The sequence below is a fragment of the Chenopodium quinoa genome, unplaced genomic scaffold (assembly GCF_001683475.1).
Source record: "Chenopodium quinoa cultivar QQ74 unplaced genomic scaffold, ASM168347v1, whole genome shotgun sequence".
Taxonomy (NCBI): Eukaryota; Viridiplantae; Streptophyta; class Magnoliopsida; order Caryophyllales; family Amaranthaceae; genus Chenopodium; species Chenopodium quinoa.
In genome coordinates this window covers 880,098-905,329 of record NW_018743285.1, presented here as the reverse complement: position 1 = coordinate 905,329, position 25,232 = coordinate 880,098, and the positions used below count along the sequence as shown (strand labels likewise).

The 25,232-nt window shown below is 36.5% G+C and overlaps 2 protein-coding genes across 2 annotated transcripts; both read right to left on the bottom strand.

Annotated features, from left to right (window-relative positions):
• Window positions 1-15,303: 15,303 nt before the first annotated feature.
• LOC110735663 (light-harvesting complex-like protein OHP2, chloroplastic) lies at window positions 15,304-17,329 on the bottom strand. The gene is made up of 2 exons (XM_021915852.1): window positions 16,793-17,329; window positions 15,304-15,630 (listed from the first exon to the last, which is right to left on the bottom strand). Exons 1-2 carry the CDS (start codon window positions 17,206-17,208, stop codon window positions 15,516-15,518), a joined length of 531 nt encoding a protein of 176 aa, XP_021771544.1. The 5' UTR covers window positions 17,209-17,329; the 3' UTR covers window positions 15,304-15,515.
• Window positions 17,330-17,962: 633 nt separating this feature from the next.
• On the bottom strand, window positions 17,963-24,706 carry LOC110735662. The gene is made up of 3 exons (XM_021915851.1): window positions 24,457-24,706; window positions 22,655-23,314; window positions 17,963-18,516 (listed from the first exon to the last, which is right to left on the bottom strand). The coding sequence occupies exons 2-3, from the start codon at window positions 23,212-23,214 to the stop codon at window positions 18,447-18,449; spliced, it is 630 nt and encodes a 209-aa protein (XP_021771543.1). The 5' UTR covers window positions 23,215-23,314; window positions 24,457-24,706; the 3' UTR covers window positions 17,963-18,446.
• Between the last annotated feature and the right edge of the window lie 526 nt (window positions 24,707-25,232).

Below are 25,232 nucleotides of genomic sequence, written 5' to 3'. Positions count from 1 at the left end.
AATTGCTAAATTGCGGGATGGCCGAAAGAGTCATAAAAAGATGAAAATGCCTGAACTTCTATTTATTGCGAAATGGGGGTCGGTAGATAACTTTATTTGTTGTTAATTACTTTAAAGATTATAAATTAATTAGTTATGTTTGTTTTAAACAAATCTTTGTAATAATCAAGATATGACAACTTCTGTTTCTTGATCATGATAACCGACTTAACTAACTAAAGTAACAAATCAACTATCGCAACCATATATATTTTGACAAATGAGAAAACAAGCTTACTCCAAGTATTCTGTTTTTTTCTGTTGTTTCAATGAATACTACAAGAAGGCGGGGTTGAATTGTAGTATGACAGATTTGTCAAACTTTTTGCGAAAATAAAAACAAGTAACCTTAAGGAACTGAAAGTGCAAGGGAGATTTTACGTGGAAAACTCTATGGCCCCAAAAAAGGAGAAAAACCACGACCACAAGGGATTTTAGAAAAAGAATTTTCACTAGAATAGGGCAATGACCTATTACAAACTAAAGACTCTAACTTCGAGTTTCTCAACGAACTTAAAGCCCCAAGCAACAAGTCACCCAACTTGTTACTCTTCTCTTCTCTTTCTGTTCTCTTTCTCTCTTCTCTTTCACCTAGCTTCACTCAAAGCTAAAACAGAAGTTCACTTAAACTTCCCAATATTCCAAAATACAACTCAAAAGAATTAACTCTAGTATAAGAACATAAGACACTTTATTTCACCAATGTTGAATTGGACTCTTAACTCGATTAAAAGAAAACAAAAGATGAAATCTATTTGAGTAAGAGTGAATTTTTCCAACCGAAATCAACTGGCTATTTATAGATCAAATCTACTTTGGAAAATCATCTTTGTACTGCTTATCCATGCCGCCCCTACTCTAAACCCACTAAGTAGAACATGCCCTAAAATTAAGGACATAAACTCCTCAATGGGAAAGACCATGACATGGACTAAGTCATGGAGAGTAGTCCGCAAGTTATGGAAAACAAAAATCAGATCTTATTTTATAAATGATAGTTCGAAAATAAGAGAAAATAAAATCCTTTTTCATAAATTAAAAGATAAGATTTTAAACTAACTGTTGTCCTAAAAATAACACTACTAGAAAACAACCCATTTCGGACGGACCGATTTCGACGGACGAGTAATTCCATCGGAAAATTCAAAATTTCCCGACAGATTTATATTCAGTCGGAAATTTTCGATGAATTCAAATAATCATCTTAATTTCCGACTGAATAAAAATCCATAATTTCAAAAGAAAGTTTCTCATAATCATCTTAAATCTCACACCTCTCATTCCTCTCTAAAAAAAACAAAACCCTCTTTCTTTTTTTCTCTCCTCCTCTTTCTCAGATTTCACGCCTCTCTTCTTCCTTCTCTTTCCTCCCTTCTTCTTTCTCTCTCCTCCTCTCTTCTTCCTTCTCTCTTTCTCACGCCTCTCCTGCTTCCCTTTTTCTCTTTTGCACGCCTTTCTTTACCTCTCTACGGTTTTTACGGTGAAATTCGACCTTGAAATCCCTAAATCTAAAGGTTTCATGGTCAATTTTGGCCGTATAAACCGAATTCGAGTGAAATTCAAAGCTTCGGTTGTAATAAAGGTATGTTTTCTTGTTTTTAATTTTTTTTTTTTTGTTAATTTATGGGTTGTGATTGTGGTTTTCGGCGGCGATGGTGGTGATTTTAGGTGGGTGGTGGGGTGGTTTGCTTAAGAAGGGTGGTTCAGCCGAATTTGTTAGGGTTAGGGTTGTAGATCTAGGTATGGTTTGGGTGGTAGATCTGGATTGGTGAATCTGGTAGGTCTAGTTCAGTTAGGTGGGTGGTAGAGTGGTTCGGTTAGGGTGAGTGGTGGTGTGGTTCAGGTTAGGGTGGTGGGTAGGGATCTGGTTTGTGTGTGTGTGTGTTTTTTTTTTTTTAAAGGTGGCTGTGGTGGGGTTCTGGTGGTGGTTTTAGTGGTTGGGTTGTAGGTGGTGGTGCGTGTTTAGGAGGGCTGGTGTGGGGCTGGGATGGAGGCTGGTGGTTTGGGTTGGGGACTACGGTGCGGGCTAGTGGTGTGGGGTGACGGCTGGTGGTGGTGAGAGGTGGTGGGAGGCCTTTTTTTATTTTTTTTTTCAGCATTTTCCGACGGAATTGTGTCCGTCGGAAATTTCCGACGGACTTTTTCAGTGCCGGAAAATTTCTTCTAATGACTGAATTCCATCAGAAATTCCGTCATTTTTCCTACAAATAGCTTTCCGACAACCCCTGTTTTCGACGGAATTTTTCTGTCATAAATGACCTGTTTTCTAGTAGTGTAAGCAACGCACAAATCTATCCTTTAGACCAATTTCACACAGCTAATTTAAAGTGTAAGCCTAGTTCTTATACTTACATAATCCTAAAATATAAAAATATTTCAGTGTTCATGTTTCTTTGATGAAGTTTCTACTCCAAGGCTTCTGTTCCTTACAAGGAACTTCTCTTCTGTGGTGAAACTTCTACTCCGAAGTTTTTGTTCCCTGAGGGGGAACTTCTCTTCTCAAGACTCCATCTCTGAAGCACCAGTTCTGTGAAGGAACTCTTCTCTTTTGGATTACTTTGTCCTGGGCTATCTTGTTCCTCATGGAATCTTCGCAAGACAACTCAATTCTCCTAGTCAATGCATCTAATCACACACTGAAATAATCAAGAACTTATTAGTCTGTAAATAAGTTAGGTTGTGTCATCATCAAAATCATAAGGTCAACATTGTCCTACATGATTATTAAATCCTTAGAAAACAAGCTTACTCATTTCTTCATTTCCAAATCTTCTGTTTTGTTAACTAATCAGTAATGGCTGCTTCGAGTTCATCACGGACAAGCGAATACAGAGCTATGGAGGAGTGTCCAAGAAAGCGATACATAAGGTACAACAAATCCATAGGAGAAGGTACAACGAAAAAAGTTTATATGGTTTTTGATAAAGTTGATGGTGTAGAAATTTCTTGGTGTAAGACGCAATTGACAAATTTATCAAATCAAAAAGCCAAGAATTTGCTTGATGAAGCTTCTCTGTTGCAGTCATTAAACCATGAAAATTTAATCCAATGCTACCATTATTGGTATGATGATTTCACTAAAATCTTTCACGTGATTACCGAGCTTTTTACTTCCGGAGATTTGAGAACGTACACCAACAAACACAATTTTGTAGGTAACACCGCGATCAAGAATTGGTGTAAACAGATTCTAAGTGCGTTGAATCATCTTCATGATCATAGTATACCGATAGTTCATCGAGATGTGAAGATTGAAAACATCTTTATTTATGGATATTTAGGCACGGTTAAGCTAGGAGATTTTGGTTTCGAGTGTAAAATTAAACCGGGAAGAAGTCTAACTAGGTGTGTTGGTACACCAGAAACTATGGCACCGGAAATTTTTGAAGCAGAATATAATGAAAAGGTTGATATATTCTCGTCTGTGATGACTTTATTTATTTTTCTAAAAATATCTAGTATAGGTATTCTAAGGGGTAAATTCCTTGAAATGCCAAAAAAAACTAACTCCCTAAGGTTTTGGGACGCATTTTGAGCCAAAATGAACCAACTATAGCGCAGTTGACCTATTCTTTGCCCATTTTCTTCATTTTTGACCAAATGAACTATTTCTTTTTGTAAACATGTCTATTATAGGTATTCTAAGGGGTAAATTCCTTGAAATGCCAAAAAAAAAACTAACTCCCTAAGGTTTTAGGACGCATTTTGAGCCAAAATAAACCAACTATGGCATGTATGACCTATACTTTGCCCATTTTCTTCATTTTCGACCAAATGAACTATTTATTTTTCTAAAAATCTCTAGTATAGGTAGAAAAAGGGGTAAATTCCTTGAAAGTCCAACAAACTACAACTCCCTAAGGTTTGGGACGCATTTGGTGCCAAAATGAACCAAGTCTTACCTATATGACCTATTCTTTGCCCATTTTCTAAGTTTTTGACCAAATGAACTATATTTTCCTTTAAATATGTATATTTTAGTTATTATAAGGGGTATATTCCTTGAAATAACAAAAAACTAAAACTCCCTAAGGTTTGAGACGCATTTGGAGCCAAAATGAGCCAAGTTTTGCCTATATGACCTATTCTTTGCCCATTTTCTAAGTTTTTGACCAAATGAACTATTTTTTCCTCTAAACATGTATATTATAGTTATTCTAAGGGGTAAATGCCTTGAAATGCCAAAAAAAAATACAACTCCCTAAGGTTTGGGACACATTTGGAGCCAAAATGAACCAAGTCTTGCTTATATGACCTATTGTTTACCCATTTTCTAAGTTATTAACCAAATGAACTATTTTTTCCTCTAAACATGTATATTGTAGTTATTCTAAGGGGTAAATTCCTTGAAATTCCAAAAACTACAACCCCCTAAGGTTTGGGACGCATTTGGAGCCAAAATGAACCAAGTCTTGCCTATATGACCTATTCTTTGCCCATTTTCTAATTTTTTGACCAAATGAACTACTTTTTCCTCTAAACATGTATATTGTAGTAATTATAAGGGGTACATGCCTTGAAATGCCAAAAAACTACAACTCCCTAAGGTTTGGGACGCATTTAGAGCCAAAATGAACCAAGTCTTGCCTATATGACCTATTCTTTGCCCATTTTCTATGTTTTTGACCAAATGAACTATTTTTTCCTCTAAACATGTATATTGTAGTTATTCTAAGGGGTACATGCGTTGAAATCACAAAACACTACAACTCCCTAAGGTTTGGGACGCATTTGGAGCCAAAATAAACCAAGACTTGCCTATATGACCTATTCTTTGCCCATTTTCTAAGTTTTTGACCAAATGAACTATTTTTTCCTCTAAACATGTATATTTTAGTTATTCTAAGGGTTACATTCCTTGAATTGCCAATAAAATACATATCCCTACGTTTTGGGACCATTTTCAAGCAAATTGAAACAAGAAACTAAGTTTAGGGAATTTGCTACCGCAATTTCTTAAGCTGTGGGGTTTACTGGCACTGTCCCTTTCCCAGGCAGCTCCTTAAAGTGTGTCTTCAGAAACAGCTCTGGAGCTGTTGGTAGATGGCCCTTGTTTTTCACGGTCTTTGATATAAAAAATACAAATAAACATTAACCATGTCAAACCCTTGTTACATTGAAATACACAAAAATGTCTTCTAATATAAGATCTTTTTAAATAAACTTACCATCCTTTTAGCATGTTGGGTAGCTGACAACGAACCTTGAAATTGGGTCCCTCGGACGGGATTTTCCATAGAACCACCCCTTCTGTTCTTCTTGTTCTGCGCCGACCCCTCCTTATAAGTTGGATTGTTGGCAACAATGTCCATCATCTCCTTGTGGATCTCCGCACTCAACCAACTTGGCCTGGCGCTATTCATCTTGTGCGTGATGGTGTGGAACATGTCACGGAGGCGTGTGGCTACCCTCCTCCGAAATGTGACCCTCACTATCTTATCCATCTGCGGTGCCCATCTGAATTGTGCCTGCAAATGATAAAATAGAAATGTGTTACACAAAACTAAATCCGTACAATAACTAAAACATATATTAACCTAATTGAACCAAAAATATCATACGCTGAACAAGTTGAACCAGTGTTCCTTCATAGCTGGAGGAACTTCTCCAAAGTTCCTCCAAGGGGCTCAGTAGTATCCAGTAATCGTACTGGATACCGCACTCCGAACCTTAGGATCATCAAACCTATAACAAACGGGAAACACCAATGTTAAACAAGTTCACAAAAAAATAATATATGCCATATATCTCATCATCCAAATCATGATATGTACGTACCACAGCGTAGTGGGGTCCAAAAACGGGAGCTGTGACTCATCCCGTGACTCATCTTCTGGAGTGGATGGGGGCGACTGATCTTCATCCAAGTCAGCGATCTCATCAGCATCTCTCATCTCCTCATCCTAATCGTCGTTGTAGAGGGCGGCCATTTTCTCTTTCCCCCTCGATTTCTTCGACGAACTGCCACCTTTCCCACCCGCCATGACTACCTGAATCACATGTTAGTAAAATTACAATATATTATAAATAACAAGTGCAAAAGCAATGAAATATGGCTTTTATATAAACACTTAAAAGTTTTACTTAAGCACATTTATTATTTTAATTTTACAATAACAAGCACACTGTTAAAGGAGATTTACATATTCACCTACTCAGTACTCTCATCACTACTTTCACTACTATCATCTAATACTACATCGTTGTCATCATCATCGTCACTATCACTGAAGCCGATACTAGATTCATCATCTTCATCGCTGGAAATCACAAAGCCATCGTCAGCATCTTCATCATCATCATCTCTGGCATAGTCTGGAAAGTCATTCGGTGGGTAGAGCGTTGCATGTACTATTGAGGATGGTGATTGCAGAAACTCTAAGTCCACCGGAGCATCAACCACTGACCTTGCTTGTGTTTTAAACACACACCACCATTGAACTTGGTCCCGTTTCAGGCTAGGGTATGACGCGTAGTACACTTGAGCCACTTGGTAAGATAAGACAAATGGATCATACTTGGGGTATTTCTTAGTATGATTTACTTCGACTAACTTGTATTGTTCGTGTACGTTCATTCCCCTACCACAATCCATCCAAGTGCACTTAAACAAAATTGTCTTGTACTGTCTCTTCGGTCCCGTGTAGACAAGTTCCATTATGTCGTCTAAAATGCCAAAGAACTCTCCGCCATCCTCACTTGATACACACACACCATAATTCATGGTGGATTTGTGCTTGCCATGGGCATGTGTATGGAAATTAAATCCACCAACAAAAATCTGGCCCCAAGTACGAACTTGCCTGAAGGGACGCATGGACAACGCTTGCAAGACATCCGAATTTGGCTTCTCTTCGACCACCTATAAAGTGGTTGAATATCAACATCACGGTTCATGAATTGAATAAATTGAAGTGCAAGATGTAAAATTCATAATTAGTTTACGGTTAGACCGCGTATATCACCTTGTGATGAAACCAATCAGAGAATTCAGCTTTAAAATTCTGCATAACTTCTTCTCTACGCATGAAAGGTCGAGTACTAAGAATGTAGTCTGCAAACTTCCTACGAGGCCAAACACACCATGTAAACCTACAAAGTTAGCACTGTAATTGTTCGTAAATACAAAAACACTGAATACCTAAACCTAATATACCTTTCGTATTCGCCAAGAATGTCGGTGTTTTGTAACACGAACAAATGTGCACACTCGAGTTCTTTGTCATCTAAGAACCGAGTTTTACCCTCATTTGACACACGACCACTATCCTCCTTGAACAACTCTGGTATTTCAGCGTCGTCCAATGTGGACTCGACGTCAGCATTCACATTTAGACCAAGATCTCGAGTTTTAGTGTCAACTGTCGTCTCAAAGTAATTGGAGCAGAAGTTTGTTATCTCTTCAGTGAGATAAGCATTGCATATGGACCCTTCAACTCGAGCCTTGTTCCCAATTTTCCGTTTTAAATGATTGAGGAACCTGCAATTATAGTTATGTAAATGTATGAACAAGTGATTAGGATGTAAGACAAAGGATTTGAAATAAGAGTCTTTGATTTACCTTTCGAAGGGATACATCCATCTGTATTGTACAGGACCACATAACTTCCCCTCGTACGGCAAATGTATAGGCAAATTCTCCATGGAGTTAAAGAATGCAGGGGGGAAGATCTTCTCAAGCTTACAGAGGATCTCTGGTATGTTTTTCTCCAATCGCTCCATGTCACTAACTGATGTTGTTTAGCAACACAAGTCGCGGAAGAATTGGCTGATCTTTGTAATTGCATTCCAAATATGGCCAGGGAGCAATTCCCTCAAAGCTGTGGGCAACATCCTCTCCATGAACACGTGACAGTCATAGCTTTTCATTCCATAGAGCTTACATGCTTGCAAATCTACGCATCTACTCAAATTGGAGGCGTAACCATCAGGGAACCGCAGCTGTTTAACCCACTCACACAAAACTTTTCTCTGAGCCTTGTCAAGAGGGAATGGAGCCTTTGGCATTACCTCTTTTCCTCTATCATCCTCTTGAAGATGAAGATGGGGACGTTTACAATATTTAGCAATGTCATTCCGAGCTGAAGGCGTGTCACACGTATGCTTTTTCACATCCATTACAGTGTGAATTAACTGATCAAAGAAATTCTTCTCAATGTGCATGACATCTAAGTTGTGACGAATAAGGAGATGCTTCCAATATGGGAGCTCCCACAAGGTGCTCTGCTTGAACCACCCCTTCTTTTCATTTTTAAACCTTTTAATTGAATTGGGTCCATCTGTAGCCTTCGGAAGGTCCTTAACACATTCCCACAGTTCCTCTCCTGACGTGATGTGTGGAGGGGCTCCTTTCTCTACTTTGTTTTTACAGAATGTTGTTTTACTGTTCCGAAAAGGGTGATCTGTCGGAAGGAATTGCCGGTGGCAATAAAACCAAGAAACTTTACCACCATGATCAAGCCAATATGCTTTGGTCTTCTCCATGCAATGTGGACAAGCTTTCTTACCAGCTGTGGCCCAACCAGACAACATGCCATAAGCTGAGAAGTCACTAACGGTCCATAGGATGGCTGCTCGAAGATTGAAATTTTGTTTCTTCGAAATATCATAAGTAGTCGAGCCAACTTCCCACAACAGTTTCAATTCCTCTATCAACGGTTGCATGTAAACATCCAAGTTGCCCTTAGGGTTTTTAGGACCAGGAACGAGTAACGAAAGGAACATGAATTGTCTTTTCATGCACATTGAGGGAGGCAAGTTATAAGGGGTCAAAATGACAGGCCAACAAGAATATTGTCCCCCAAACTTACCATGAGGAGCAAAACCATTTGTACACAAGCCAAGTCTCACATTACGAGGCTAAGAAGCAAACTCTGGAAATCGACAATCGAGGTGTTTCCAAGCTGCACTGTCACTAGGGTGTGCCATTGTGCCTTGCACTCTGGGATTTTTCAAATGCCATGTCATTTCCTCTAAAATGTTCTTCGCTGCAAACAATCTTTGCAGCCTGGGTGTGATCGGAATATAAAATAGAACATTCAAAGGCACAAGGCTACCTTTGGAAGTCTGCTTGTATGGGTCGCTGCCACAAACCCGACATTCAGACAACTGAGCATCATCCTTCCAAAACAACATACACCCTTTCGGGCATGCATGAATCTTTTGATGGGACATTTCCAACCCCTTCACAATCTTCTTCACCTCGTAGAAAGTGTCGGCCATATGGTTGTTGTTCGGAATCGCCTCACTTAGCAAAGAAGCAAACCCATCAACACATCTATGAGGCAAATTATACTCACATTTTAGACTAGTGATTCTAGCGGCCATCTCTAACACATACAAAGAACTCCCTTCGTATAATGGCCTTTCAGAAGCCTTCAACAAATCCAGAAAATGCTTAGCAGTTGCATTAGGCTCCTCCTCTGATGAAACACTAGCCTCCTCGGAGTGCCCTTGATCTTGACTATGACCAAAAGCATCCAAAACCATGTCACGATATTCATTGGACCGTCGTGCGGGAACTCCCGGATACTCCTCCCCGTGACACATCCACTCATAGTAGTTAGGTACGAAACCCTTGCCATACAAATGAATTTTAACCGTATCCGCATCCCAAAGGCGCTTGTTCTTACATTTAACACATGGACACCTAACCTCATCCAGATTACTACTCTCGGGATGATGTGACGTACTGAATGAATTCATCAACTCCTTTCACGAAATCTGGATTAATACTTTGCCCAATCGTCCTTTTATACATCCAGCTACGTTCTCTCCGTTTCATGATTACAACTTCTACACAGCTCACGCATATGTACAATCACATTAGTCATGAACGGTATTTTGCAATCATTATCCACCAAAGCGTTATGGAAATGCAAATGAGATTTGAAATGCTTCCAAAGGGTCCTTATCACTCCAACCTAACCCATCCTTGTACGTTTATTCTCACTAGTGAATGTAACCCGGGTTTTCAATTCTATGGAAAATCTGCCAGCATTTCCCTACAATTTTCCAAGTACACGATGTAGGCGATTAAACACACTTACATATGTACCCAGAGAACACGGTAGAGAAATGCATGAAAAGGCAGGATTTTCCCTAGAATCAAAAACAAGGCTTACATTCACCACCTAAGTGAGAAAAAGCGTACAAGGACAGTCCCAACCGGGGACTATTCAAGGCATACTCCTAATGTGTATGCCTTTATGCAAATGATTCATTTATTATAATATATATATATATATATATATATATATATATATAAACTAACTTACATTACATTAAACAAATATATCATAATTTATCTAAAGAAAACTAACATATCATAATATCATAATATTCAAATAAACCAAACAAACAAAACCAAACTAAACTAAAATATCATTATATTAAACCAAAATAAGATACATTATATAAATTAAACTACACTAAGCTACATTATATTAAAATAAAGTAAGCTAACATACATCATATTAAGCTAAACTAAACTAAACCAACATACATTATTATATTAAACTAAACCAAACTAAACTAACATATTATAATACAACTAAACTAAACTAACATATTACCCTAAACTAAACCAAACTAAAGTAACGTGTTATAATACAGTAATTAAAAAGTAAACTTAAATTAACTAAACTAATCTAACATATTATAACACAAACACATTCATTTCAAATATTTCAACAAATTAAAATATAAATATAACAAATTGTAAATACAATAACTAAAAACAATAATAAACTAACATATATCTACATACCATTAGGATCTAACATGCCAAGTATAAACTAAATTTATAAATTTAGCTTTAAAATAATGTCTAACCTGTAGATCTGAGTTTGTTATTGCCAAATAAACAATTCAATCTACAAAACCTACAAATATTCAAATTTCAAACAAAAAATTAACAAAAAATAAAAGCATAAACTACATTTATGATTTAAGCTTTTAAGTTTATGCTTGCATTTTGTATAAAAAATAATAATAACATATGTGTATTAAATTAAAAAAAAAAAACAAAAAAAGGAAACGGAAAGTACCTGCTGGCGGCGGCGGCGGCGACTGGGCGTGGTGGTTGCAGACCCGCCGGCGAGTGAGGCTTTGGGGTTGGTGGTTATTAGTAACAACTCCCGTACGCCCTAGGTGAAAGGTGGTGGTTAGGGTTTTCCGGAAAAAATTAAAAAAAAAAAAATTAAGGAAACTTACCGGCGACGGTGCAGCAGCGGAGGGGGCGTGGCGGCGGCTGGTGGGCGTGGCCCTTTCTCTCTCTTCCTCTTCCTCCTTCACCCTTTCTCTCTCTTCCTCTTCCTCTCTCTTCCTATGTCGCCCTCCCTTTCTCTCTCTTCCTCTTTCTCCTTCTCCCTTTCTTTCTCTTCCTCTTCCTCTTCCTGTGTCGCCTTTCCTCCTCTTCCTCTTCCTGTGTCGCCTTTCCTCCTCTTCCTCTTTTCTTTTTTTTTTTGCTTCTGTGTTCTGTACAGAATTAAGAAGAGTTGCATTTTTTTTTACTTTTCTCAGCTTCCGAGGGAATAATTTCCGTCGGAAGCTTCTTCGATGGAATATTCCGTTGTAACCGAAATATTCCGAGGGAAATAAAATCCACCGGAAAGTTTCCGAGGGAATATTCTGTCGGTAAGGAACTTTTCCGACGGATTATTCCTACAAAGTCAATTTCCCTCGGAATTTTTGAAATTTACGAGGGAATTAAATTCCGTCGGAACCATTCCCTCGGAAATAAGCCTATTTCTAGTAGTGTTAGTTGCTCATTAGTCAAATGAGCAAACATTTCTTTAATCATTCATTAAATCAGCAAGCATTTAATAAGAAAACATAAAATGAGCAAATAAGAAAACACGTACGGTTTCCTTTCCAAAGGTACATTCGTAGAAGCTTTGGGTATTGGTAGAATCAATAGCAACCGAAGAATCCATAGCACTAAGTAGTTCTACAATTATAAAAAATAAAACCCGAAAAAAAATGTAAGCTAACTAAAACAATGGAAAAATCAAATTAAGAAGCAAATTTGTAAGAAAACCCTAAACCAAGATCTTCTAAATGAAAAGACGTGTTTAGATCCTACATGGCTGCATAACCAGCACAAATATCACAAGGTACATATGAATGATATGCTTATTTCTGCTTTTAAGATGGATTTGAGTCATTATCAATTTCAATGATGCCAGTCAGCTTTTAACCAAACAACATCCCTTATCCCAACAAAAGCATCAAAACACAAGCACAAAAAAGTCTAAAATAGCAAGAATTGATTTAATATTCAACTTATTAATAATCACAGTTGTATTCCAATTTACAAACACTATCTGCAACTGTAATCTTCTGTCACAGCTACTAACTAATTCTAATTCTTCCCAGTCAAGCTAAAATCCGTCACACAACCTCAACCACAAGATTAACAGCACACTAGGTGTAATGCAACCACGATTTTTTTCACTAAATTCAATACTTCAAGAATATTAGGCTCAAGTCATAAATGAACCGCCGAGGATTAACATAACAAGCAAAACACTTATTTATGAGTTGCCTCTAGTAATGCAACTAGTGACAAAACCCTGAAAAGCATATTATGAATATGATGTGAATCTTTGTATTCTTATCTATGCAAACCTTTAGCACACAGCAGTGTGAAAAAAGTATTCATATATCAACGCAAAGGAGGATGGCATGCATGGGAAAATATATCTGATAATATGAAAATCAAAACAGAAAAATTCATGAAAATCAAATCAGAAAAATCAAACTCATGCAAAATTCATGAAAATCAAAACAGAAAAATCGCAAAATTCAAATCAAAAAATCGCAAAACATAAAATCGCAAAAATCAAATCAAAAAATCGCAAAATCTACTTGAACATCATGCTAACTTCATGAAATTTGAACAAAATTGAAAACAAAAAAACACATACCTAATTTGAAAATCCTTCAATTTGTAATTTCTATGGAGATTTTTGGGGGTTTAAGGAGAGAGAAAGTGATGAACACGAAGAGAGAGAAAGTTAGAGGAGAGAGAAAATTTTAGACGATTGGTAAAGGGTTTGAGGGAGAATATGTATTTTAATCTTAACCGTCCAAAGTAACTTAATCCTACGACTATGATTGGTTCCTGTATAACTAGGGTTTTTATATAAGGAGGGGTTTTTACCGGATCCCTCCCCTATATATATATAATTAAAAAAAAAAAAAAAAAACCCTTGTTGATATTTTTTTTTTTTGAACAAATCAAAGGGCAGAGTATATTTAGATATTTAAAAAATGTAACTCAAAAGAAATTAAATTTTGAACAATATTTATCATTTTCCTATTTATCTCCGCGAATATTTATCATTAAGCATCTAAATAGTCAACACTATAACTACTCCTTTTGAGTCGGAACCAACCTATAACCCTAACACAACTTAACTACATCTCTGCTTTTTATATATTTTGCAGCATTCTACGAAACTTTCATCACAAATAATCCATAGCCATTAAAACAATTAGATTCTTTTTTCTGTTTCTCTATCGCTGATTAATTAATTAGTTAGTGATGGTCATCACTGGATCGCTCGATGTCAATGGTCTGAAGGTGGTCGAAAGAGATCCAACAGGACGGTACGCAAGGTACGACGAGATCGTAGGCAAAATGGACTCCAAATCAGTATACAAAGGTTATGATGAGATTGAAGGAATAGAAATTAGTTGGAGTAAGACATTCTCATATGAACTAATCATAATTAATTATAAAGGATTTGCTATGAATTTGATTTCTGAAGCGGAACCGTTAAAGTCATTAGATCATGAGAATATTGTAAAGTGCTATCATTATTGGACGGATGATGATTATATTAACATGATTACTGAGCCTTTAACATTAGGTAATTTGGAAGACTACTTAAACAACAAAGACGATCATTTCGATGTGAAAGAAATCAGGGAATTTGGTAGACAGATTCTCAAAGGGTTACATTATTTACACAGTTAAGATCCCCCGATAATATCCACTGCGATCACTTTTATTTCAGTAAAAAGACAGGGCGGGTGATGATAGGAGACTTGTGTTACGCGGTCAAGCTTAAAATAACACACGGTGTAGTAATTGGACCGGAGGATAGGCCGCTATACCATAATCAACTGACTGACATATACTCTTTCGGGTTGTGCTTTCTTCAAATGCTTACTGGTGAAGTACCATACAAGGAATGCCGTACTTTGGATAAGCTTTGGAAAGTGAAAAGAAAGTATATTGTGCCAAAACTTGTATTTAAGTCACAGATTATTAAGTTAGAAACTTGATTATACGCTGTATAGGTCCTGCTTCTTACAGACCCTCGGCAATTGACATTCTCAATCACCCGTTGTTTGCATCAAATGCTTCCATTCAACAATCAAGGGTGGGAAAGGGACGACCATTTTCTACCATTAAAAAGGCTCTCTACAAGTTTCTCTTTTCTTCGGTGGTTCACCCGGTTTACCCTTTGGGCTAATCCAGATTCGGATCAGTTTTGGGTGGTTAGGTTCCAGTCTCCTCCCAATTGTTGTTGCGGAGGATCGAACACGGGTCCACTCTACAAAGTCAGTCTCAATCACCACTGCACGAACAACTACAAGTTTCTCCTAAATACTTGTATGTGTTTACTGAGGTTTTTTTTTCTCATTTATATGATATTCACGATCTTTAGGCTTTGTTCGTTGTTTTTTTTTTTCTTTGGCCTTGCTTAGCATGTAATTATCACTTGTCGCTGTAGTGGTAAGACGTGCGAATAAATGTTATAGATGTTTTGGAAAACTTGTCAAATGCGGCCATATATTTTTATTATAGAGTATTCTCTTTGCTAATTGTAGTCTATAAATAAAATAATCGCAAATTTTAGCCTAAATATGTATTCGTGAACGTTGGAGAGATCCAACCCAATACTTCCTCCAAAATTGATTCATTTAACTCTAATCAAAGCTTAAGAAAATGGATAGGAGGTGGTAAAACCGTAAAAGGGTTGATTTATCATTTACGGTTGTGAATTAATCAGTAATGCACTAGAATTTTAGTAAAAGGGAGGAGAAAGAAAAAAAAAAAAAAAACAAATTGACATTATTTTTAGGCAATTTTATCCGGAAATAGGAAGCGGGTGTCAACAAACAAGTTTGTAGTGCTTTTAAGGCAATTGCAATTATCATTTTACAAGATTGTAATTGCTAAAGTAGTGTGTGGCCCGAGCAATGCCCTGGATTGCACTAGAGTTTTACTAAAAAAAAAAAAAAGAAAAAAGTTGTAATTTGAACCTTATAGGTATTGTGAGCTCAAAAATGCAGAATCCAAGTACATAAATACAGGTGATAGCAACAAACAGTTGAATTAAATTGTCACAACACACAAAAGAAGGGTAAAAACTCTGATTTTTTATGACAGAAATCACAAAGGGGTGTATAATAAACTGTAAAAAGTAGAAAATGAAATTAAAGATATGGTGTTATTTAGCTCATTCTAAATCTACAATCCCCAAATTGGAGAGAATGAGTTTTACTTGATCCACAAAGTCAGATCCGGTTGCATACTCTGTCAGCATCCCAACAGCAAATCCAAACATAGCCCATCTGTTGATAGCAGCACATCAAAAAGGCGCAGTTTATGGTTTACTTGTCATATCACAAACATCATAACATCACCACATACCAAATTTAACACATCAAAAAAGCTTATTTTATAATTGAAATGAAGTTTATTCATCATAGATCAGGCATCAAGAATAAAAAAAGCATATATGAAACAATTTATCCCATAGTTGATGTCTTTTATATGCAAAACATCATGTCAAAACACACAGAAAATCGAAATATTGTATCAGAATGCTAACAGTTAGTCCTTGTAATCTTAAAGCATAATCACATTGACAAACTAAACATGTATCAAATTCTACATGTTCTTTTTCACTGACAAACAAGGAAAATCTAAATTTAGGTGTTTGGAAAAACATTGCTTAATTCATAAAACCCTCATCAATATGAGTTACAAAGACTGAAGTGAACAAACAGTATCGAAAAGTGGAAGTATGAGTTATAAAGTAAATGTTACACATGTGTTTCTTCAACCGCCACCATAGCATACTATAAACATGTTTTTCTTCAACCGCCACCATAGCATACTATAAACTTGTGTTAATTGTAATCTTAAACAATGACTGAATCATGATCCTCATTATCAAAGCCCTTTTATATGGTCCTCCACAATTTCCTCAAGCTTATATAATCAAAGAGATAGAGTGATGGGAAGCACAATCTCGATTACTCTGTCTCTCATTCACATTAACAAAAAATCACTTTCAAATTAACAACTTTCCAATTAGAACATCAACATTTGAGTCATCTGTTAAGTAATTCACCGATACAATAGTCACATTGCGACACGTTTAATAATAATCATCAACTTATGGATCTTACATTAATTTTGGTACAAGGTCAACATTGGATAATTGACAATAACTCCTATGTTCCCAAGTAATTGTTTTTCAAGGTTATGCACTAGTAATTCTTACGAAAGTATTATTAAATTCAATGGTATCCATAACTGACAAGTAATAGTGAATTGAAATAAAAACGAGTACATCAATATCGAAAATTACATATCACCCCACGGTAACATGTAAATGTTCATGATGGTAGGGAGATTAAAAATAAAATTTACTAAGAAAAACAAATATTCCAATAATTTAGCAATAAAAATGTGTTATCAAACATAGCCGTAAAATAAATAACATACCTGCCATTGCCAATCTCATTTTTAGGAACAAAACCAAAAGCAGGGCCTTGATCAGCTTCTTCAAGCTTCTTCTGCTTAAAATAATCCTGCAGCTCTTTAGCCTTAGCCCTCTGAAACTCCAATGTGATCACACTCTTATCCTCCACCACTTTAGAAACCGAGGCCGGCTTCGAAGGCGATGGAGGAGGAGATGAAGAAGGCAGCGAAGGCGGTTGTAGAGGAGGAGCAGGAGAAGGAGCAGTAGGTCTTCTGATAGGACCTTCAGTCTGTGAACTTCTGACAGTAAATGACATACAGGGCTTAGTTTGTGATAGCCTTAAGCTCAAGGTAGTTGATGAGGAAGAAGAACATGATGATGAAGAAGGTGATGTTGTTGTTGGTAGTCTGATACTTGGGATTGAAGCTGCTACTGACATATTTTTCTGAATCCAAGTGTTTTTGTCTGAATTGGGGAGGAGAGAAAAAGAGAGGAGAAGGCAGAGGATGGAATTTGAAGTGTTATCAGAATCAGAGGAAATTTGTTAATGGGTAGATGAAATGTGGCTATGATTTATTGGGTTTGAGGATTTTGATTGTTTATGAGCAAGTGGATAATGCCTACTTGCAGGGAGAGGCGAGTGTGACTCACACCGCTTTCGAGTCTGAGGCTGAGTCTTACTCTACTTGGCTGTATGGAACCCAGAATAATTACTTTTCTGAGAACAGGAATTTAAAACCATAGTTGGTCATTAGGGGGACGTATTAAGAGTAAGATTAAATGGCTAACTGTTAACAAAGACGCTAATTATTAACGATTATTTGGAAGTAAGATATGGTTCCTTAAAATGAAGTAAAATGTATTCCAACTGCGTGAAATTAAGACTTGTTCGTGACCATTCTCTGTTTACAGATAATTAAGAAAACTGAACAGTAAAGGTTTCAATTTCTTTTACTTTTCTACCTAATTAAGCAATCAGAATCAACATGATTAGAATAAACTTGACTAGTTTTAAGTTCACTATACAACCTCTTGAATTGCTACAGATATCAGACTGGATACATCAACCAAACCGGAACTAAATCAAACGACTCATCTGCTCGGATCTGTATGAGAAAGATCCCAAAAAACCTGCATATGCATTGTTACTGAATATACCTAGGGGCCAGGGTGACTTGATTGCTAAATACAAAGGCTTGTAAGCGGCATAAATATGATTGAATGCAAGAACACTTTAATCACAGCAATAAATACTGAGTCATGAAATAGGAAAAGGACATGATCTAGTAACCCAAACAAAAAAAGAATGGGTAATGGGGGAGAAGCAGTAGAGGTGAAGAGGGAAGAAAAAATGATTGAAAGAGATGACAAAAAATTCAATCTGACGGTCCACTCAATGAAACAAAATTGACAAGATATTAACAAAGTGAATCAGCCAGTAGAGGCATCCGAATGCCAGATCTTAGCAGATGGCTGTACTCATATCAAAACACACTCGAAACCTCAAGCACCTCGCTCTAGTTTTCCACTCACTCAGCAGGCGAAAAATGGGCAACAGCACTCAGTAAATCCAAATATGCTTGATTCACAGCAGCTAAGCACACAAAAATAGCCCAATCTAATGCCCTTCCACAATGCTTGATTTTGATTCAATCAAGTGGCTTTTACAAGCCCAAATTACATTATCCTGCAAGAACAAGTCTTCCCATTTCCATTGACAAACTCGTCATCTGAATCGCCATGTTCACTGCAATTTAATTTGGTAGATGTAAGTAGAAAGCAATGGATAGGACATAATTGTGCACAGGATAAATGAAAACTCCACAAAAGTATACTCGTTATAAAATAAATAACAAAACTTTAATTGGGAAAAAAAAATTACACAATAAACAGGGTGCAAGAAAAGATAAAGTTTGAACAGAAATAGAGAGACATATCTATTGCTGCTGTCAGTAAGACAGACATGATCAAAAGCAAAAATCAAGCCAATCAAATCTATCCAGTATCCACACATCCCACTGTCCAATAAGGCATTACCATTGGTTCTAAATGTTACAATGAAAGCCATCTAGACTGCCATAACTAATACTTCTAGGAAAGGCAGATGCAATTCCTGATGAGTACCATATACTAGTATTGCAGCAAGTGATAGCCTTAGGGCTTAGACAATGGTTATGCTTATGCAAGTTAATGGGGCATAGATGTGCTCAAGCTCCAGCACAGCAAGCATGTAGCAATTATAATTGAAAGAAATGACCATCAGCAGGTTGTGTAATCCTTATATTCAAAGCTCTCAGGAAGCTCTGCATCAACAGCTTCATGTGTCTTTTTTTATAAAGTGAATTTAGGTTATAATATCCTTGGAAGAAGAAAGAAGTGGACAAATCATATTAATTTGAGACTTCTGAATTAAATCTAGAGATGATGTACATGTTTGGGCTTGATTCTTTTTTGTACAAAATGCTACACCAAAAATGCTTAGACAAACATCCCCCACTGAAGAGAGAAAGAGAGAGAATGCACAAGGGAAAAAAAAAAAAAAAGAACTATAAAAGATAGATTAATTAAAAGTCACAGGGAATCAGCTCATATATTTCACTGAACTCTGCCTTGATAAAAATTGTAAGCACTTAACACAAACAATAAGTAAGCAACCCTTGCATGAATCTCTATCCAATAAATGTTAATTATTATTTTCTCCTTTTCAGTTAGTAGGCTTGAACAGGTGAAAGTAATAAGCTAATGGTTATCGAATTCTTTACAACTATTCTGAAACAGAGATAACTCAAGCAAAGTATTTTCAGTTTTAGATAGATGGCCACTTTCGAACACACATGAACAATCTGTGAGGTTTTCATGGGGGGAAAAATACTGTTCAACTTCTTCAAAGAGTCAATTGGGATCCAAACCAAGGGGTTGTGGGTTTGATTATCAGCTCTCCCAACCTCATGATTTGGTGCCAGTGTTGTGGTTTCCTATTAAAAAAATTCTCAGTTTCTTCGTGGATTGGGATCTCTGTGTTGCCCCTATCAGAATATCACTGTTCTTCCAGAGACAGTTTCCAGTGACAGTTAAGATATCTTACAAGCTGCATAAATGTAAAAGCTGATTGTCTAAGTGATCCCGTACTCCCACGCCTTATGGTCTTTTATCTACAGAGGAAAGTATCTTATCAAGTAGAGTCATGAGATGAAATACTTCAAAGATAGGTTTCACCTGTTACCTAAAAAAAATCTCCATGAAGAACATGGCACTGAATAGGCACACTGATGATTGCTTCTTTACTTTGTATAGGCACTATAGGGTATTGCCCGAAAGTTAAAGTAAGGAAGACACAATCTATAATTAAAGCACATTTTAAATCAGCTACATTAGTATTAAAACCAAAGCAAGCAATGAGGAGGTCTTTGAGATTAGCTGGAAAGAGACACATTCTTATTGATGATGGCTGTGAATTCTGATTCTCTACCAGCTTTACAAATCCAAAATTTTGCAAGGATGAGTGAGAAATTTTTATCCACCCACGTTTGTCTTAATAAATGGTAGAACCCATTTCTTTATCATAAATCATATTCAGAATCAAATTGGGCCACGCTAATTCCCAGAAATGAAATCATAGAATCTCCTTATCAGAAAGTAATCAAATGTAGCACATGATCAATACCATGTCAACTTATTCCTTAAGCATTACAAAGTATATCTAGAAAGGAATCAAAAATTAGTCATCACTGTTTTGCCCACAAACCTCCCAAGTAAATAGCCAGTATGAACACTAGCAACTTATTACAACTTTGTCAAATTACTAATGCTAAAATAGCATTTGCACTATCATGTTAAAAATTATTTTCCATGGATAATCAAACTTGTTCACATGCAATTATAAGGCATCCCTGAATCAAGACAAAGAGCTTCCTAACTCCTAAGCATCACAGATGACAGGTTTATATCATGTCTGGAGTATAAGATGTTAAACAAAAAACATTCAAATATTCAATGTAATAAAAGGTTCTACTACATCGATTAAGCATAAATTTTCCAACCTCTAGTCAAAATTAACTACATAAATGTATTACTTAACTATGCTTATCTTCCTACAAGACTGTAAGCTAGTTGGTCTTTGTGATCAAGGGGAACAACTCTTTTTCTATAGTACTAGGCTAAAGGGGTCTCAAACTCATACAGGTTACACTCACAGCATCCAAACACCCCCCTCCCTTTCAATAAGTTAATAAACACATATACTATAAGAATTGTTCAATAATGAATACTACTATGTCCTACAAAGGTTGGCAACATGTAAAAAAATGCAGATATAACTTTACAACATTTACACCTCATATATACATTACTTGCTGTAGGATTGATGCAAATGCAACTTTTACCATATACTGAGACAGCTTATGATAGATATTTCACTAACTGGATGGGATAGGGGGAGCACACATTGAGCTTAAAAGCACTTTGGTTGACTTTATGCAAAGAGAAAACCAAGGATAGGAATTTAGAGGTGTCAATTCGGATGTTCGGATCAGGTCTGATGAGGTCGGGTCGGGTCGGGTCAATTTTTAAAGTTGATCAAGTTAAATTATTATGTCCACGCGAGTTGAAATCTAAATCGGATATTTTTCAGGTCGATTTTGGATCGGGTCGGGTCGGGTCGGGTTTTGAACCTCTAGATAGGATTAAATATTTTCGATGCCAAACGCTGGTTTGTACATGTCACCAGAAGTTTCATCAATCAACCAATACCATCCTAAAAAATTCTATTGACACATTGCAGGACACAAAACATTAGTTATTGTGGACAGTTATGATTTTAGATGGAACATTTAAAAAAGAATTGTATTAGTTAGGTAACAACCAATTTAAAGCTTAGAACTGTCAACATGGATTCAGCTCTTAAGTATTTTGGAGATGAGACAGTCCAAAAACCTGATTCCCTCCAATCAAACAAAAGCTAAAATTATTCCATATTGACTTATGATACAATGATAACTCATTAAGTTGACAAAACATATCTGAATCAGGGTTTGAAGGAATTAAATGGTTGAAGCCCATGCTAAAATGCAAAAAGAATGTCTTTTGTTGATAAAACAATAAACTAAAGTCCTTATGCTGCATTGCTAGAGGACCATAAGGACTCTGTTCAAAATTAACTTCGGGGTCGTTTGGTTCACTAAGCTGGAATGGATTGGTATGGATTCCCATACTTTGGGTGGTATGGATTCTATATCCCTTACCAATCTAAAGTTGTTTGGTTTAATCGTGGAATGGATTCTCATACTTGAGTAATAGTATGGATTATGAATCCTTGGGGGAGGTGGGTATGAGATTCCATGGGAATGGGGTGGAGTTAGAATCCCCAAGTATGAGATTCCATACTTAAATAACCCAACCAAACAAATAAAACCATGGAATGGATTTAGAATCCATTCCAACCCATACCAAGAAGTTCAACCAAACTGCCCCTTAGCCTAAGTTAATATCTAATCCAGCTTCATAAATTTCCAAGTCTTTGATGAAGTAGGACTAGTAGGTACTATAGTACTATCTTTCAGTAAGTGCAGCAAACACAAGTAACAGTGCCTAGCATTGTCTCTGAGTGAAATCAGTAAAATACTGGAGTGTGATAAGAGTGATTAAAAACAAAACCTATGACATGTGGTCCACATAAAATTACATTAATATTGTAATCACATAAGGCACCAATAAATGCAGACCAGGACAAACGCCAAACCAATAATTCCTTGTTGCAGGATACTCTTAAATAATGTAAGTAAATAGAAGACAGTGATATCGAGAAAGTAACATTCTATATCCAGCATTTTTACATAACAAAAAATTAGCAAGAGACATGAAATTTTATAGCCTTCACAGTCATATACCTGAGCTCAAATTCCCTGATCTCTGCAAGCTCTTTCCCACATGCATCTGTCCACTGCACTTTTCTCGTTTCTGTGTGTCCAGAGAGATCACTATCCTCTTCAGCCAGGGGCTGCTGCTCATCATCGTTTTTAGTAGTTTGTGAAGTATTATGCAATGGCTTCTTCAGGCTACTCTTGAGGGTGATATTTCTAGCATTGTTATCATCGTCAACAACAGTGCTCTGTTGAGTCTGTTCCTTTTCCCTATCGTTTGCAGGACCACTCAGCAAAATATCCTGTGGCTGGGTAGGACCTACTTTAAGAGGCGACTGCCCATCAAGTCCTGCGGAAGCGCGACCAAAACAGACAAAGGTAGCGCACCCGCGGGAAAGTCTATTCTTTCCAGAAGCCAGCTGGAGGTTACTTTCAGTTTCCTGGTCCACCAACTGGTATTGATTCCAAGGTGCAACTTTCATGTGCTTATCATCACTCTTCTGACCCAAGAGTAAAAGGGTCAGACCCTTGCTATACCCAGTAGCTGAAGAAGAGAAAAACCCCCCTCCTTCGACTGCTAATAACATCAGTTCTTCTCATCTGGGCACCAGAACTATTTACAGTTTTAGTTCCAGACCCTTCAAAGTCTGATTCTGCAAATTCTGATACAAATTTTCACCCAATCACCTGAAAAGTGTAGTAGAAAGGTCTCAGGGAAAAAGAACTACAGTATGTAAGTTCTCAAAATTGAATAAGCCATTATAGTTATCAGAGCAGAATCTTCGAAACACTAATTACAAGCTTAAATGTCCAGCTTGTAACTATTATAAGCATGACTAATTAACTGCCTAGTTATCAACATGAAATCGTTATACTTTATAATTCTAAGCCTCTCTATCTCTTTGGTAGATTTTGTCTAGCTCCCTAGTGGCCTAGTCCACACAAACAACTTTTCAGCAACAAGCAACAGCCCCTTCCTATAATTTAGGATTGCTTTAAACTCACTACATATGACAAAAACAGATCATCCCCGCCTCCCCACAATCAAAGAGCTTCTATGCCAATAAATGTATGATCATACATATAACTTTAAGTGTAAAATACATCAACATCAACTATAAAGAGCTACTTTAACTTTTTCCAAAGTTTAATACTCAGCAAAATTTGGCATAAATCACTAAAAAAACTCAATGTACGCCGCCCGATAAGCATGTTCTTATCCAAAATTATAGCAACCCATCAATGCAACTGACCCTAAGCTGGAAATTATAGTCTCAGTCCAGTAAACTTATATCACAACACTCTTCAATAAAATAAAAATCAACAAAAGCTCAAAAGCTTAAATTATACAAATCATAAGAATAAAAGAAAAAGAACCCCCCAAAAAAAAGTAATATTCTCGTTTTGGGAAACAAATATAAGAGATCGTACACTAAAATTCTAACTACAGAAAAAGTAATCCAACACAAAAATCATGAACCTTTTTGGGGTTGATCACAGAAAAAATTCGAATCAACTACAAAATGAGAAATTTAACAAAGTAAAAGACGAATAAGTTCAAAAAAATTAAAAACTAATAATCAGAAATAAATCAAAAAAAATTGAGAACATGCAGCGATTCAAGTTCAAGTAAAATAACAATAAAAACCCAGAAATGGGTTTAGTACCCATTACTGATAATTAAAATCCCAAGTTGATTAAATTGTCAAAAGTTCAAAAGAAATGCAGATGAAAAGAATTTTTAAAAAATCAAAAAAAAAAAAACCAGAATTAGCAAATAGAAATTGAAAGTGTAATGAGTCAAAATGGAGTAGAGAAATAAAGGATACCTGAGGAGAGAGGAGAAAGTAGATCTGAGGCAGAGAGATATCCAGCGAGTAAATTGATGGAGGGATTTGCGAAGAGATTTGAGTTGAAAGAGAAAAGGGGGAAAAAAGAAAGAGAGAGAGATGAATTGAAGAAAAAGAGGAGAGAGAAAGAAAGATGGAGATTGATGAACACTCTAAAAAACGAGACACAGCTATAAGATTATAATCAAAGTGGAGTGTGGGGGAGACTTGGTGTGCCTGTGGGGGCTGCTGCCTCTTTTTTTTTCAATCCTTTTCGGGTTTCATTTTGGAACGTTTTCTTTAAAAAAAAATCATGTAACAATTTTCAAGTTATGCCCCTTTCACCATATTTACTGTTACCGTTCATGTCGATGTGTAGGTTTGACTCTTTTTCTTTAGGAGTCGGTCTCCGTTAATATCTACTATAAACGAAATTCGTTTATATAGTGGCATTGTTGCAATTGTATGCATTGGAGTTTGTACTTTATTATTTTTCTATTATTTGGCTGAGTTGGACAAATTGTGAATTCTAACAACCGTTTGTTACTCATTGTTGACGGCGTCCTTAACGTCGTTATTGTTTCTTATCCCTCCCCAATTGTTAGAGAGAGAAAACACAGAGGGAAAAATTCGACAGAATAACATCAGTAGAGCAGCTCAGGCGTTGGATTTAGTGGAAGCTTATGACGATTCGGCATCCACAGATCTGAGACGACTCCTTATTCCTGGTTCTCGGTAAGTCTCCTTTACCCGAAGCTTTATTATTGTTTTTTATA